General features: G+C 53.6%; 6 protein-coding genes across 6 annotated transcripts; 3 read left to right on the top strand and 3 right to left on the bottom strand.

Moving 5' to 3' along the window:
- Positions 1 to 833: 833 nt before the first annotated feature.
- Positions 834 to 1250, bottom strand: B0I36DRAFT_202451 (uncharacterized protein; the record flags this gene model as incomplete). The annotated part of the gene is made up of 1 exon (XM_046148785.1): positions 834 to 1250. A coding segment is annotated over one exon (417 nt), but the record flags the coding sequence as incomplete, so codon positions are not given.
- Positions 1251 to 2020: 770 nt separating this feature from the next.
- B0I36DRAFT_378380 (uncharacterized protein) lies at positions 2021 to 4250 on the top strand (the record flags this gene model as incomplete). The annotated part of the gene is made up of 5 exons (XM_046160673.1): positions 2021 to 2066; positions 2232 to 2545; positions 2568 to 3072; positions 3098 to 3735; positions 4002 to 4250. The coding sequence occupies 5 exons, from the start codon at positions 2021 to 2023 to the stop codon at positions 4248 to 4250; spliced, it is 1752 nt and encodes a 583-aa protein (XP_046004949.1).
- A 1179-nt stretch (positions 4251 to 5429) lies between these two features.
- Positions 5430 to 5921, bottom strand: B0I36DRAFT_202411 (heterokaryon incompatibility; the record flags this gene model as incomplete). Its single annotated transcript, XM_046148784.1, has 1 exon — positions 5430 to 5921. A coding segment is annotated over one exon (492 nt), but the record flags the coding sequence as incomplete, so codon positions are not given.
- A 2053-nt stretch (positions 5922 to 7974) lies between these two features.
- B0I36DRAFT_399598 (NACHT domain-containing protein) lies at positions 7975 to 9170 on the top strand. The gene has a single exon (XM_046161650.1). It carries the CDS (start codon positions 8038 to 8040, stop codon positions 8791 to 8793), a length of 756 nt encoding a protein of 251 aa, XP_046004951.1. The 5' UTR covers positions 7975 to 8037; the 3' UTR covers positions 8794 to 9170.
- On the bottom strand, positions 9171 to 10695 carry B0I36DRAFT_53172 (uncharacterized protein). Its single transcript, XM_046162995.1, has 2 exons — positions 10191 to 10695; positions 9171 to 10084 (listed from the first exon to the last, which is right to left on the bottom strand). Exons 1-2 carry the CDS (start codon positions 10524 to 10526, stop codon positions 9548 to 9550), a joined length of 873 nt encoding a protein of 290 aa, XP_046004952.1. The 5' UTR covers positions 10527 to 10695; the 3' UTR covers positions 9171 to 9547.
- Positions 10696 to 12920: 2225 nt separating this feature from the next.
- Positions 12921 to 15256, top strand: B0I36DRAFT_340112 (kinase-like domain-containing protein). The gene has a single exon (XM_046155924.1). The coding sequence runs from the start codon at positions 13133 to 13135 to the stop codon at positions 14867 to 14869; it is 1737 nt and encodes a 578-aa protein (XP_046004953.1). The 5' UTR covers positions 12921 to 13132; the 3' UTR covers positions 14870 to 15256.
- The last annotated feature ends 1269 nt before the right edge of the window (positions 15257 to 16525 follow it).

Consider the following 16525-nt stretch of genomic DNA (forward strand, 5'->3'; position numbering starts at 1 on the left):
ACGCTTCAATTACCAAGTCAAATATACAGGCAGGCTTTAGAGCGACTGGCCTAGTACCGTACGACCCGGAATATGTTATTTCGCAGCTAGATGTAAAGCCTCATACGCCAACTCCGCCAAGTTCATCTGCAGGCCTTCCGCCACCTTGGGTCTCGAAGACGCCGAACAACCCAATTGAGGCGGAATCACAGACCGAATACATCAAGAATCGCATCGTACGACATCAGGGCAGCTCTCTAACATCAATAATTGCAAGCCTACGGCAGCTAAATAAAGGAATCACAATGATGGGCCACGAGCAGACCCTTATGCGCCATGACCTCGCCGAACTTCGAGATGCAAACGACCGCCTTAGCCGCCGTCGCCGTACGAAGAGAAAGCAATTACAGAAAGGAGGGTCCCTTACGATTGATCAGGCAAAGGATTTAAAGTCCCAGATTGACGCGACGGGGCAGTTAAGGGCAGAAACGAGTCAGCATAGTGGCCGTACGGGGAGGACAGAGACGCGCGCGCGACGCTGTGGCGTCTGCGGGGAGCCCGGCCATAATGCGCGTACGTGTCAGAAAGTTGAGTCCACCTCTGAAGAAGAGGATTCTGAATAGTTTGAATTAATTTGAGGCGTTGTGGTTGATTTCTCTTATATATTGTCGCGTAGGTAGGACGGAAGTGTCCCACTCCCTTGTTTGTCCCACTCCCTTGTGGAGTACGTTATGCTTATAGAATAGTATGAGATCCTGATCCACAATAGATTGTTCAATATCGTGGAGCACAAAGCCGTGGTAAGTATTCTGTCGAGCTGTGCTGAAGCCGACATTCACCGGCTGATCCGGGCGGCTTGTGACAAACACACGAAGCCGAACCCCTTGAACCGTTACAGCACCAGCAAGACAGTGGATCAGCAGGCGGATCTCCTCTTCATCTGCACATTCGTCTAATGCGTCCACCATAAAAACTATCGAAGATTTGAGTGTAACATCTAGCGTTGCTAGCGGCTCGAGGACGAGCTTCTTCCATTGTTCAAACAGACCTAAGTGACGAAGACGGCTAGAAGTGTTTGCTCTTGTAACAGATGGTTTTAACGCGGGGATGTGGTCGGCAAGCTGAGCTGCGATCGCTGAGGCAAATTTGTTGGTAGACACGAGATCGCCACCAGTGTTCCTGGAGAAGAAAAAGCTTGCGCCAAGACGTTCTAATTCATGATAGTGTTGGGCGATGGTACGAGCAATCGTGGTTTTACCGGTGCCCGCCACGCCCTTGAGCCAAAATATGTGCTTATCAGAGTTGCCATCGGTCCATTCCTTGATCTGTCTAAGGATATCTTGTCCTGTGTTTTCGAGGCAGAACGGTAGCTTCTGGTTTGTTTTCGAATTGAAAGCGGCTTCGGGGACATCATCGAGTTCTGGTGCATCGCGCAAACCTGGGGTTTGTCAGTACGTCATGCGCGATCACCTATGTGCAACTTGAAGTACGGTTATATACTCTGATAGATGATATTCAAGTCTCTACCAGCTTGAATGGTGCCGGAACCGGTTTGTTGAACCCCAACACCAGACATATCTGCTTGGTTACAAGCGCCGATCGACACATTATTTCCGACCTGGACGTGTGCTTGGCCATCGGCCCACTATTTTAGACTGCTTCTGCCGAAAGTCGAGAGTCGCTTTCTACTTCAACCTAAACATGTCAGCGAGAACTACCACAGTACTCGCGTAGTGTCTACATCTATGCCTTAGTCGGTACATTATGGGTTGCAAGCAGACACGTCTTGCCCGACAATGCTCTATTCTGGCCATGGTGCTTGCAGGCGGCATTCTGACGCGTGCACGTCGCGTTCTTTGCACATAACGTAGCAAGCAAGTGCTTGCCCGCTTCATGCTCAGCAATAACAATCCTGCCATTTGGTGTTTCGGTATGCGCCGTATTTATTGCAGTCAGGCGCGATACATAGCAGGTATGCCAGGCTATTGGCTCCCATCTTGCATGACGCCTAGCAGCTTCTTCCACCAGGCTGCAAAACCCAATGCTTTCCCTACCCCGCCCTCTTCGGGGTCTCATCCAGAGTCAAAGTAATGTGGTTAAGTGAGGTAGATGGCCGTGCTACCAGTATACTTGTGCCCCTCAAGAATATCAGAGCAGAATGATTTCACTAGCGATGCCGAACACGGTCAGAGATGTGCACGCCAATAACGCCGATGTCCACGTGGGCAACACAGTCAACGTCCACCCCACAGCGGACCGATGTCTCGCAGACTTGCGTACGACCGACCCTCGCATCGATAAGAAGCGGATCGAGGATACGCAGGGCGGCCTACTACACAGCGTCTCAAGCTGGACCTTTACCAACGATGACTTCCTCCGATGGCGCGACGGCGAAGCCTCTCTACTATGGATCAAAGGCGATCCTGGCAAAGGCAAGACGATGCTACTATGTGGCATTATCGACGAGTTATCACCCGCAACAAAACTGAAGAACAAAGATGCCAATACTCTGCTCTCGTACTTCTTCTGCCAGGCTGCCAATCTTGCTATCAATAATGCGACTGCCGTACTACGGGGCCTTTTACCAGGTGGTCAAACAGCAACCGATTCTCATTTCCCACCTACGAGATAAATACAACGACGACGGGCGCGCCCTCTTCGAAGACCATAATGCCTGGTGGACTCTGGCCGATACCTTTCAGGGCATTCTCCAAGACCCAATTCTAGGCCCTTCCTGCTTCGTAGTCGATGCCCTCGATGAATGCAGGAACTACTCAGAACTTCAACTTGTTATCGAAACATCGTCTACATCTCGAGCCAAGTGGATTGTATCTAGTCGCAATTGGCCAGACATCGAGGAACGCCTAGGTATGACACAGTCTAAGGTGACTCTTCGTCTCGAGCTGAATACAACGTCTATCTCTAGGGCTGTCAGCATATACATCCAACATATGGTAGGGAAATTAGCGCGGCAAAAGAGCTATGATCAGTCAACCCTGGGTGCCATCGGAGAATACTTGCAATCTAACTCAGATAATACCTTTCTCTGGGTGGCCTTGGTTTGTCAAGAACTCGGAAAGGATGTCGCGACCGGTATGTCCTCTTTCGAAGCTGAGAGACTTTCCACCTGGGCTCGAACCATTTTACTGTCGTATGATCGGCCAAGTCTCTCAATCAAACGATTCTGACCTCTTAAATCGAATACTGGCTACGGCTACGATTGTCTATCGGCCCATCACATTCCATGAATTAAAAACTATAATCGAGTTACCCCAATACCTAAATGATAATCCAAGATTTTTAGTTGATGTAATCGAGCATTGTGGCTCCTTTTCAACGCTTCGTAACAATACCATCTACTTCATTCATCAGTCGGCGAAAGACTTCTTACTTAGCAAATCGACTAATCAGCTCTTTAAATACGGGATAAGGCACCAGCATGGCGAAATCTTTACACAGGCGCTGCAGACGATATCGTCGGCTCTGCATAGAACAATGTACGATCTGCAAGAACCTGGATGCATCATTCACGAAATCCAACCACCGAACTCAGACCCATTAGCCGCTATAGCATATTCACGTGTCTATTGGATCGATCACTTGCTTGATGCTAGGAGTAATAGCATCGAAACTCATCAACTGGGCCTTATCAATTTTTTAGAAACCAAATCTCTCTACTGGCTAGAAGCCCTAAGTCTACTAAGAAAAGTACAAGAGGGTGCAAGAGCTATAACAAGTCTTAGACATCACCTTTCGGTAAGTTAAAAATACGTCGTAAAGGAAGATTCCTAATAGTCACTAGGAAGCATCGGTAACAACCCAGCTTAGAGACTTAGGATATGACCTTTACCGCTTCATCCTTTACAACAGATGGGTGACCGAGAATGCACCCCTTCAGACATATTTATCTGCACTGCATTTTAGCCCCACGTAGTCTCGTACGAAAAAATTTCAGCGGGGAAGAGCCAACATGGATTGCAATAGAGCCAAAACAAGAGGTAGATTGGAATTCATGTTTACAGACGCTCGAGGGCCACGGCGGCTTCGTCAACTCGGTCGCGTTCTCGCCCGACTCGCAGCGGCTCGCATCGGCATCCTACACCAAGACCGTCATGATCTGGGACGCCGCGACGGGCATTCACATGCCCAAAACATGTTTGCGAGATTTGCATGTATGGACGTTCAGCAAGATTTGGATTGGTGTATATTTTGGTGGCTTAATCCAGTGTCTGAACCAGGAGTATTGGTCATGGTTGAACGCTGAAACGTGACAGCATGTGACGACATTAGTGATGAAAACGACAGTCATGGATACGCCAAATTGTCAGCATCTAGCTCCCCGTCCATGGCTACTGGCATTCTCGTGATTCTAACTTGGCTACGGATACAGCTCCCTCCCCTCATCCATCAAGCAGCTCGCGAGGCCCGAGCCAGAGTCACTCAGCCAAACCAAAACCTCTTCCTCACCGGCTTCGCCTCCTTTATCTGGGCCAGCTCCTTCCCCGGCACCTTGAGCGAGACGTTGTCAACGCGGTATGCCACTCCGGCCTCCCACTCCAAGATGATGAGGTCGTACACTACCTCCTTCAGCCACTCGCCTCGGTGGAGCATCAGTGCCTCAAACGGTTTCTCGCCGCACTTTGCAAAGATCACGTCTGCGTGCGCCTGAGTGCCTGCGACCAGATGGCACTTCACTGTGCCGAGAAACACATCGAATACCGCATTGGAGTAGAGTGCCTCGGCGTTCGGCACCGTCGCGGGCCCGGCGAGGGCCAGAGAGAGGACGACAGCCTCGGCGATAAAGCCGCCCAGCCAGGTGTCGGCCCCGCTTGTGTCGGGAACGGGCCGCAGGGCAGCCAAGCCGGTGGCGTCCTCAAAGGGCATGGCCCCGATCTTAAGCAACTCGACGTCGTCGACTGTGTTCTTCCACGGCGGCCGGTGGTCCTCGTCTAGGTTGCGCCTGTACAGAGCGACCTTGGGAGTATGAGGATAGGCCACGAAGTGCACGTCGAAGAACAGCCGCTGGTCCTCGTCGAGCTGCCAGTCGTGGTATCTGGGGGAAGTACGGCGCCCTTGATCAGCGGGCCCGGGTAGGCCGCCCACGACCAGCTCGGCCAGCGGCGGTCGCGAGGCGCTGGCGCGGACGAGCGCCAGCCCAGCGCGCAGGGGAGGTCGTACGTCGGCAGGCCGCGCCAGACGGCCCCGCCCTGCGGCGCCGACTGGCCGGTGTAGGTGAATGCCTGGTTGAGCGCTGCCCCCAGCGCTGAGAAAGCGTTCAGCGAGTCTTCAAAGTATGTCATGCGGCGCCGCTTGTACTCCTCAAGCAGTGTCTGGTACAAGTGGACGCGGTTGTAGGCGACATTGATGTTACCTCCCTTTTTGAGACTGTCGAAGTCGAGATGGAAGTGGTGGCTGAGTAGCGACTCTTCCTTGGGAGTCTGCGGCCAGGCCTCTGACCGCTGGCCGCGGGCGCACTCGTAATAGACCTGCGAGTGCGTGAAGAACAGACGTCGGCGGGAGAGGACGGCCTCCTGCAACACCCAGGCGCGCGTCGTCCACGGTGATTGTTTGGCATACGCAGGGAGAGCAGGGAGTGTCGATAGGAAAGCCTCACCGTGGGGGGTCTCTACGTGCATCTGCCGGACCCGGCTCGCGTCCCCACCGACGCGAGGGAGGCCGGCGTCGGCAGAAGCGCCCGAGAGATTGAAGATGGTCGCCCACGCACTGCTGTAAATCCGGTCCATGATGGTGATTTGCAGCTTCTTGCTCCTGGCGTCATCCTGGTCTATGCATATCGCGTCGACCCACAGGTATCGCTTCCCGAGCTTTCCGACCACCACCATAGCATCTTCGACCGTCCTCGGGAGCGGGGGCAGCGGCGAGTTCGGCCTGATGTTGGGCTGCGTAACTAGGCCCCAGACGTAGCTGAGCGCGACATAGTCCGGCCGGTCCAGGGTCGAGTACGGCACGACCTTTCTCTCGTACACGTCGACCACAGAGATGATATCGAGAGAGCTCTGCCCGTGGTATATGGCGTCCCCACAGGCTAGGTGTTGGTCATCGTGCTCGCACTCTTCGATCCACGACCTGAGAAGCTCGTAGTCCGGCTGTGGTCCGACGCTCCTAGCTCCGTACGCCGCGTCTCTGCCTTCAGCCATTGGGGATATTCCCATGCGTACCCCAAGATCATGGATCGTCGGGCGAGTCTCCAGAACCCCGAGGAATAAGCTCGGCTGCCGCGTAGTCGAGAGGCCCAGCTCATCCAGCAGCGACGGCAGGTCGACACCATTCTCCTGACCGCTCGGGACTCTAGAGGTCGTGAGGAGGGGCTCCGCCTCACGCACAATCTGCAGCTCGTTCCACTCGGCCGGCACGAGGCGCAGCGCCGACGCGACGAGCATCCGGCACCACGGGCAGTTGCTCAGGAACTCGGCCGTGCCGGCGCTGCCAAGCCTGCCGACGATGTCGACGCCCTCACCATAAACTGGGCGATTCCGAAAAGCGGCGGGGAAGTGCGGCTGGAACGGTAGCTTGTAGAGGCTCGGGATGTCGAGGTCCTCGCACCGCTTGCAGACCGTCGGCGTGCGGGAGTCCCGGTCGAATTCACGCTGGGTTGCGAACAAGAAGTCGTCCAGCGGCGGGTCGATCGTGATGGGGTCTGCCTCGAAATCATCCTGCGGCTTTGGGATGTGGCAGTCCTTCATGATGTGTGAGAAGGTCCTGCAGCGGAAACACCATGGGAGCGGCTCGCCTTTGATCAGCGGCGCGACGTCTCGGGCTGCTGCCATGGCCGAGGTTCCAGAGAGAACACAGTGCACAATATCCGTCGCGGCGCCAGGGCACTCTTTCACACTAGTCGCTGGAGCGGGTAGCAACGGCCGGGGAAGAAGCGGCAGCGGGAGTTTGCGGAAAGGACGCAGCCCGAGGGTGACCGTCCACAAGGCAAATCGTGCTCACGTCTCATGCTCCCTGTCAAAGGCACCGACAAAGAGATATGGTAGGTAACGTTGTGCCCGAGAACTTGGTCGCGGCAGAGAAGAGGCTAGAATTGTTCAGTGAGGCGACCATCAGGGATGCGGAAACCTGGGACTGGTGAATAAAAAGGCTGGGAGAAGCAAAGATGCCTGACAGAGATAGCGAGAGGATACAGACAATTTCGCGACACAGAATGAACCCCAAAAAACTTTGAGAACCGTTGGCAGTAAGGTTGGCTGCGTAGCAATTATTGTTGCCTGAGGCCTGACTGAGACTTTTTAGGGACTGGGGCATTTTTATTACCACAAACCTGGCGTTACTATTGGCCAACCCGACCAACAAAACGCGGTCACGGTCTTTCGAGCATCTCCAGCATGTGACAGATTCGCGCTGGCACGTTTTTTTTGTGTCTCTGGGGGTCTGGACCCGCTTTTCTTTTTGGGGCGCCGGTTGTCAAAAGTAATTCCGAGGTAATTCCGACTCGAGGGTGGGCGCGGGATGGGGACGGCCGGTGGCCTGCCTTCTCTATGGGCTCTGTGATGCCAAGATCTTCGGCGCCTATAAATCTCCCGCCGCGGACTGCCTCCGGAAGCTAGTTGTTCCTATGCCATTTTGCTATCGTGCTGGCGCCTCAATTATCCCTCATCTTTGGACAGCGACGTGGGTGGAAATATATGTTCCTTACAGATGTGCCGGACGGAACAAGAGTAGACGAGCATGCATCTAAGGTAGAACCTGTCTAACTGAGTTTACTAACCAACTATAACATCCATTCTGGCAGTGATGCTTATTAACGTTCATACTCGCTTTATGTTATCCAATAATCCGCGCCATTTTGTGTTCTGCCATGCCACCAGGCTTTGTTGCAAGTCAGACGCGTTGCATTGCGTCTATGAGACGCCATTGGCTGCCATCCTGCGTCTCGCCCTGTAGCTTCGACCAGGCTGCAAAGCCGAATGCTTTTTCTACCCCGCCCGCTTCGGGTTTCATCCAAGGTCAAAGAATCACGGAAGGTGAGTTCGATAGCCCTGTTACCGTACCCTCGCTCTTCAAAAGATATCGTAGCAGTCAGATTCTACCAGCATGCCGAACACGGTTAGAGATGTGCATGCGAACAATGCGAACGTCCAAGTTGGGGATAGAATCAGCATCTACCAAACAGACCGATGTCTCGCAGACTTGCGTACGACCGATCCTCGCATCGACAAGAAGCGAATAGAGGATACGAAGGGCGGTCTACTTTACGGCGCCTACAGCTGGATCCTCACGAACGATGAGTTCCTCAAATGGCGCGATGGCGAATCCCGTCTGCTATGGATTAAGGGCGATCCTGGCAAAGGCAAGACGATGCTTCTCTGTGGCATCATCGACGAGTTATATCCTATGACAAAATTAAATGACAAGGACACCCCTGCTCTGCTCTCCTACTTCTTCTGCCAGGCAACCGACGCGCTGATCAATAATGCGACTAGCGTTTTATGTGGCCTTATTTTCCTGATGGTAAAGCAACAACCGGCCCTCATATCCCATATACGCGAAAAGTATGATGAGGCAGGAGGGAAGCTCTTCGAAGGCCCAAATGCCTGGTGGACTCCGGCCGAAATTTTCGAGAACATTCTCCAAGACCCGCATCTATCACCTTCATATCTAATTGTCGATGCCCTTGACGAGTGCATTGACTACTTACAACTGGTCAAACTCATTATCAAACGGTCGTCTATATCCCGAGTCAAGTGGATTGTATCTAGTCGCAATTGGCCAGACATCGAAGAAAGCCTAGATGATACAGAATTTAAATTAACCTTTCTCTTGAACTTAATGCAGTGTCAATCTCTATAGCTGTTAGGATATATGTCCAGTACATGGTGGACAAATTAGCGTGGCGAAAGAGCTACGATCAGCAAATACGGGGGGCAATCCAAGAGTATTTGCTGTCTAACTCAGGTGGTACTTTCCTCTGGGTGGCCTTGGTCTGTCATGCTCTCGAGGACATAAGCGACCGCACGACAGTCACCAGCTGGCCGTTGCGTGGCGCGCCGATTCAGCTCATCACTACCCATCCCCAGGCCCGCTGGTCGATCCGGGCCGCCTTGCTCAATGACACGACGAGCTTCGTCAACCTCGTGCCCGACATAGTGCAACAAGGTCTGGGCACCTTCTGCCTGCCAGCCCTCCCTGGGCACGAGTCCTAGCAGGGCCAGGACGCGGTGATTCAGATGATCCAGACTGCCGTGGACGGTATGCTGAGCATGAAGGCTGTGGTCTCATGTTGTGTGATGGCACCGGCACAACATATGTCTCCACGGGTACTTCAACATCGAGCTTGACGATGCAAAGTTGGAGTTCCGATTCCACGCTAACCTATCATTCTTTGTCAACGCCCAGTGCGCCGCGGTCAAATTCGCGGGGGTGGTAAGAAACCGAGGAGCAATAGGTACGGAGAAGTCGGCTGTTAAAAGTATCTCGGCGCATTAAGGGCGAGCCTTTTGCCCGAGTTCGATGCGTCCCAGCCGTATTTCCGACCGCTCGTAACTAAAAGTTAGGACCTAATGGGTAACGCGGGTGTCCTCAGGACAGACTGAAGACCGTTGGCTCAAGCTATGGCCTCGGCCGTCTCAGCTAGGTATTTCTGTATGAAGTTGCAGTCGCACGCGCCGTGCCGGAGGATTTCGCTCTTCAACTGCATCACCTCCTCGCGCAGGCTCGCGGCTTGGGCAGTCAGCTCCGCCTGCTGTATGGCCAGTTCGTGCTCCTGCTGCCTCAGAGTGTCGATCTGCTTCTTGGACTTCTCGCGGCAACGGCGGGCGGCCAGACGATTCCTCTCCTTGTTGCGGCGTGGCCGAGGAGGATATGAATCCGTGACGGGCAGAACCGTGGGTATTGACGACGCCGCGTCATGGCTCCGCTGGCGTTTTGCCGCCGGGCGCTCTTCGGGGGTGTGGGGGCTTGCGGGGACCGAGGGTCCCGGCATGCCATTGGCATGGCGGGTGGGATAGAATAGCCGGGCTGTTAGGACCGAGTCGTATGCCATCATCCCATGTGCTGCCGGCGTCGTGTCATACCTACTCGCTTCTGCAAACTGAAACTCCTGGAAGTCGGCTTGGCTGAAATGCTGGCGGTTCTCACTACACTATTACAACTTATTAATCTTGCATGGCACGCCTCTCGGCTTGGAAGCAGCAGCTAAACAGGGGGGCCCCTTAAAAGATGGGAAACAAATAAGATAGAACTCGTACATCGTTGGAGAAACCGGGCTCCGTGGCAGGTGTTTGTAAGCCCAGCAGTTCAGCACTGTAGGCTGGGGTCTCGAAAGCGGACAAGCTCCCAGAACAACAACAATCTTCCCCGGCAGAGACTTCAAGACTGAGGTAGTCGATAGGTCCCGAGGACTGCTCCATCCAGCCACCCGTGCCCAAGGGATTCATCCCCTGCCGCCGCAAACTTTGGCACTGCGATGACCAAATGGCGCGCTCTTGCTGATGCTGGTGTTGGCCAAGCGGGCCCTGGTGGTCGAACCGCTGGGACACACCAACATGGGCCAGCATAGCGGCTTGTGGTTGATGTAGAGCCATAAGCTCTGGATGTTGGTTTATTTCTGCTGCTGCGCCCGGCTGTTGTTGAGCCCGGAACTGTGTTTATGACGCTGCACTGACTTTTCGTTATGGGCGAGTCGAAGGAGTGTGTGTGGGCGGGTTAGGTAGCAGCATTAGGTACTGTAGATAGTATATGTCACAAGCACGTTGGCCTGTCGGTATGATGGGGCACCCTACCTGGCGCTCAGTACGGTGCCGCGACGTATGGGCCTGGAAGAGTAGATCAGCACCTAAACCGGCCCACGGAAGAAAACAGGGAAACAGGGAGCTGGCGCAGTACATATGCCAATGAGAACTGCTGATAGCGGAGCAGCCATACATGGAACCGCATTCGAGTGCAGATCCTCGCCCAGAGCATCGCGGCCGCACACTCTTTGCCTCCCTCACTCAATGCCCTAAGTTTGCAGCTGCTCCCATTCGCTGGCCGGCTCTACATCCGAGAGTCTGAGAGCAGCCATTGCGTGGCTTGCAGGTCCTCGGCCATCCTGTTTTTGTGCCTGCAGTCTGGTGTCCCGGGGCAGGCTTCGCACCAGCCAAAGTGTCGTGTCTCGTCGATTGGAATCTGATGGCAGGGTCCAGAATTTTTGGGTGCGGGGTTACTGTTTGCTTTTGTGATGGGACGTTTTTGGCCTTGCCGGGCTTGCTCGAGGCGCTTATTTCAGCGACGCTCATCTCTTAATATACGAGCTGTGCTGCTCTTCCTCCAAATTGCTTATTCCCTGAAGGCGTTTACTTTGAACTGATCATTTACATTCCACATCATCTAGCAGCGAGATTGCGCGAGCTAGGAAGCGTTTCTTGAAACCCGGCCAAAACATGGCCACAAATGCGTCACTAGACTCCTTCATCGAAGACCTTTGGCAGTTACGAGACTGGAGGACATAATAAGCTCCCAGGTGATGAAATGCAATACTGAATAGTACACGCATATCGTCATTCGAAGTATTTGGCCTAGTTTAGCTACGCAATATGGATTCTAGGTCGACTGCAACTTCCCGGTTTTCGTAAAGCTGTTAGGCTAAAGCGCTCTCCGCGCCTCTTCCTCCACGGCAATCGGCCTTCCAGTAAGGATGCCCTTGTGTATGCAATGTTTTATGGTTGCGGCCCACGCAGCTCCATCATTCTTGCTCTCGTCATCGCCCATTTTCTGGCCTCGCGGCAATGACCTTTGAGCGCAGTACTGGGAGGTAGGACTGGGCACGACGCATGGAGTCACGGCCATTGTGACACATCGTGCCCTTGTCACCTTGCCCTTGTCACCCGAGTCGGTGGTGGGACTCCGTGTCCCAAATACCCTCCGCTTTCTGGGTTGAACTGCTTGATTGGGGCCGTGTCAGAAGTCGGACTGAGGGTCGGCTTATTCTTAGACTCGAGGGTCTAGAGGCTGGAGATTCGATCTCGAAGGTCGGATTGGGAGACACTCTCGTTAGACGACCGATACCAGATTAAGCTTCGCCATCCATGAGAAACGGTCCGAGTCACTCCTCTAAAACCTGGTAGACTCGATCGCGAAAGATCATGGATGTGACAAGCTATTATCAGCGCCCCATTTTGCAGTAGTGATCGATTTGGATGTAGATCTTCTCGGTCATGGTACAGCTAAAAAAAAAAAAAAAAAAAAAAAAGAGGGGGGAAAGACAGATGCGCCCCTTCCACTGATTGGCGGGGAAGGCCGGCATCAACTCCGAGATCGTGGCCGGGGTTGCCGCATTCTGCTGGAAGCCACGCATACAGGGGCTTGATTGACCGTGTGCTGCTTTCTTTAGTGCTAGTCTCCCCTCCCAGATTCTGCATCCCATCCCAAGCACGGATCAAGGACGGAGGCTGGGCACATCTCGCCACCTAAGGGGACAATTGCCGGTGCCGACGGGTGCGTGACATGCTTTCACTTGTCAACACAGTTCTAACTGCCTTCGAAATGCTGATGCTGATGCCACTCTTGAGGGGCAGGCGGTGGACGCTTGGGTCGATTGGGCCGATTTCGATTCTCCGATGGGTTCCCACCAAAGAGGCGCGAAAAGCAAAGACATGCCCCTCCCCTGACCTGGATCCACTCGAACCGCTTACAGCTTCATATGACGTCACATTCCGCACCCCATCATTCTAAAAGCTTTGCAGCACCCCGCCTTCAAGCACATCTCAGTGGAGGCTCATTCATAAAAGTCCAGCCTTGCACAAAAATAGCCCTGACTGCATCCATCCGATCCCCGTCTTCGATCGCGATCGCAGCTTGCAACTAGTGTTTGCCCGTCTTCGGTGCCAGTGATACGGACCCAAGACAGAAAATCTTGCTCGTTTCTCTCCGCATCATGACCTCCCGTAAACCTTTTTTTTTTTTTTTTTTTTTTTTTTTTTCGGGTTCCAACGCCGCGACACCTCAAACCCAGCAACGCCTTCAGATCACCACCATCCCACCTACCCCGCTTCTACCAGAGCGAATTTTTGCGCGTAGCCTTGCGTCTTACGGCAAAACACCTTGATGCCCTTCGCTGCACCGTCAAAGAACGCGAGGATGTCCGCTTTTTGCCTCCAGCCCACTAATCACGGCATCTAGGACTCATAAAGCTCTTGTTGATCTCGATCACATGTCGGGTCGCAAGCTCATCAATCACTATGAAGTCATTGAAGAGATCGGCCGAGGTGTCGATGGGAAGGTCAAGCTCGCCAGGAACCTGGAGAATGGAGAGAATGTGGCCATAAAGATCGTCCCCCGATTCTCTGAGAAGCGGAGGCTGGGAAGGATCACCGCCCTATCTCCACAGAACAAGACCAAGAAGGAGATTGCCATCCTCAAGAAGGTCCGGCACCCGAACGTTGTCGCTCTGCTCGAGATCATCGACGACCCGGAGCTCAAGGAGATCTATATGGTTCTGGAGCACGTCGAGCTGGGCGAGATCGTTTGGAGAAAGAAGGGTCTACCACATATCTGCGCCATCGAGCAGCGCCGAACTGAAAAGGAGATGCGTGGTGAAATGACCACTGAAGAAGAGGAGCAGTATCTTCAGCACCGCGAGAGACAGCGAGCCATCGCCGAGTTCAAGAGGGCCAAGTTACGCCAACGGCAGAAGGATGTAGACCATGCGTGGAGCATCGAGGATGGTGGTGCCAACGATGTTAACGCCGTGTTCTTGTCGAGTTCCCCAGCCAGGGCCGACGAGGTTATGTTCTACAACCCAGGACCCGCATCCGCATCCGCATCCGGTTCGTGTGCTACCTCGCGGGCTCCATCACGTGGTCCTTCAGCCTATTCAGACTCTCGTGCGGCCACGCCACATCCAACCGAGCCTGACTTTGCGTCGGTCGATGACACTAGTAGTGATCTCGAGACCCCAGGATTGCTACACTCCCAGCCCGGATCCTCGACCGCTCTTGATGGCACCATGTATGGCGATGGTACGGAAGACGCTGTGCTCCGTGGCCGTTCGCCTTGCATGGCTGACTCCATCTCGCATGTGTCTTTAGTCGACTTCGACCCCCAGCTCCATGGTCCTTTTGCCGATAGCTTTTCCTATGTGCCTTGCTTCACCATAGAGGAGGCTCGTGCCACCTTCCGCGACACTGTGCTTGGATTGGAGTACCTGCACTATGAGGGCATTGTGCACCGCGACATTAAGCCGGCTAATCTTCTGTGGACCAAAGACCATCGGACTAAGATCTCCGACTTTGGAGTTTCATACTTCGGGCGACCTATTCGAGACGGAGAGCCGAATGAATTCGTCCCTGAGTCGGAGGCGCGGGATTTCGACGATGATTTGGAGCTCGCCAAAACGGTGGGCACTCCCGCCTTCTTGGCACCGGAGCTCTGCTACACTGATTTGAATGAGCCACAGCCGAAGATCTCCGAACAGATCGACGTATGGTCCTTGGGCGTGACCCTGTACTGCCTCATTTTCGCCCGGATCCCCTTCATGGCCGAAGATGAGTATCAGATGTTCCGGAAGATCACTAAGGACGATGTGCACATCCCTCGTCGCCGCCTGAGGCCAGTTGATCCGCAGTTGGCCTACCCAGCGTCAACATCTCTCTATAAACGTGTCAATAGCGCGCCATACCGTGATGATAACGACCTCTCCTACGAGGATATCGATGACAGCTTGCATGACCTTCTGAACAAGATGCTCATTAAGAACCCGGACAAGCGTATCCGACTTGGGCAGGTCAAGCGCCACAAGTGGGTGGTGCAAGGGATTGACGAGGCCGCCTGGATTGATGCACGGATCCGTCCCGGCGTACCGCTGGAAGGAAGACCCAGGTTGATGAGAAAGAGATCACTCGTGCCGTCGTACCTTTCGCCTTCCTCGAGCGAGCCGGGTCCGCCATGAAGAAGGCCGCGGACAAGTTCACCCACGGGCGTCTATACGGCTAGAAGATAGCGACCCAGATATTCGGAAATTAGCAGTCGAGGTCTTAGGGAAACAATCGGCACTTTCGGATAAGCTTCTTAAAAATATAGCTATTCGACTAGAACATAGCGGCCCAGATATTCGGAAATCAGCAGTCGAGGTTTTAGGAAAACAGTTAGCGCTGTCCGATGAACTACTTAAAGGCATAGCTGCACGACTAGAAGATAATGACTTGAGTGTTCGCAGACCAGCAGTTGAAGTTCTAGGGAAACAGTCGGCGCTTTCAGATGAGGTTCTTGAGGACATAGTTGCACGACTTGAGCACCCTACTGTCTTATTCCAGGGCGGTTTTAGGTGAAATCCAAGGGATCCACGCGCCCCACATCTCCAACAGAATCCCTGCATGCCGTGAAGTCTCGCTCATTGCCTTCCTGGACATGTCATGTCCTACGAAAGGTCCGCGCACGTAGCAGGTCTATCTCATTCCAGCCCCTTTTCCCGCGGATTTACTCAACCTCATTACCCCAGATTCCCTTTCTACCCCCATATTTTCCACTAAATGTGATCCACCGATGAATCCACAAACCCGACAGCAGTAGGACAGCCTATAGTAGAACGATGAGTAACCAGTTACGAACCGACTCCGCGACGACGCCGGACCGCGAGAATAATCCCGATCCGGTCTTGACATACCTACAGCTTTACGCCGACCTAACATACAATGTCCTCATCTGCTGTAGACCCGAATGCCGACACGCTATTTTACTAGGCGGAGCCCAGGTTACTGCACACTTATGGAACAAGTATAGTGTCCCTTTAGCGGATCGCTTAGGACTTCCAGAACATATACGTGATCACTACTCTTCGGTATTCCAAAATCCCTTAGACGCAGCTCTACCGCCCTATGGTTCCAAACCCCATCCGGAAGTCCAGACCTACGATGGCTTCAGCTACCGTAAGTGCGTCTTCTTTACGACGAGCTTCTACGAGCTTACAAGGCACCTCTCTTATAACTACCTCGACGGGCAAACGGCGACCCGACCACGGATCGGCCTAGTCTACGACGATGTCTACCTGCAGTCCTAGGGGGCCGGGCTGAATCGACGATATTGGAGTGTTACGGATAGGAAGGGAGGTACGGTTCGTCTAGTGCCTAGCCGCCTAGCGGAACAGAACCCTCTCGAGATACCCAAACGACCTACTTTCTCGGACTACAATTCGGCACGGAAAGATCTAAACGATAGACGGACTACTATCTCATAGAGCAAGCTATAGCTAGATCGGACGGGCTGGCCGGAGATCTTCGAGACCGCAAACTATATAGTACTTATCGCCCGCATAGCTCTGCCCTCTAACCCACCCACTCGACTCCTATACCTTAGAAAAGCACTCAACCCTATAAACCCGCCCTATATTAGTATTCGAGTAGACGAGATTAAGATCTCTAGGCTTATTACTATGTTCGACTGGATACTCTCTCGCTACGAGTAGATAGCACGCGAAATATCTCGTACGGTCCTTTACTAGTTCCGAAGCCTGAACATCATTCAGCCCGGTAGTGACCGTCACTACCAGGGGCAAGTTGGGGTTACCCCATAGTTAAGGCTGAGTCAGCGGGCTGGGGGTTAGCTCGAG

This window comes from Microdochium trichocladiopsis (genome assembly GCF_020744255.1).
Source record: "Microdochium trichocladiopsis strain MPI-CAGE-CH-0230 chromosome Unknown B0I36scaffold_14, whole genome shotgun sequence".
Taxonomy (NCBI): domain Eukaryota; kingdom Fungi; phylum Ascomycota; class Sordariomycetes; order Xylariales; family Microdochiaceae; genus Microdochium; species Microdochium trichocladiopsis.

Bases quoted from the DNA above. Each gene is read 5' to 3' on its own strand.
- B0I36DRAFT_399598 (XM_046161650.1), top strand. From the start codon at position 8,038: ATGCCGAACACGGTTAGAGATGTGCATGCGAACAATGCGAACGTCCAA.
- B0I36DRAFT_53172 (XM_046162995.1), bottom strand. From the start codon at position 10,526: ATGGCTCTACATCAACCACAAGCCGCTATGCTGGCCCATGTTGGTGTG. The intron at 10,085-10,190 runs GTACGAGTTCTA...AAGTTGTAATAG, and splicing joins AGCCCGGTTTCTCCAACGAT to TGTAGTGAGAACCGCCAGCA.
- B0I36DRAFT_340112 (XM_046155924.1), top strand. From the start codon at position 13,133: ATGTCGGGTCGCAAGCTCATCAATCACTATGAAGTCATTGAAGAGATC.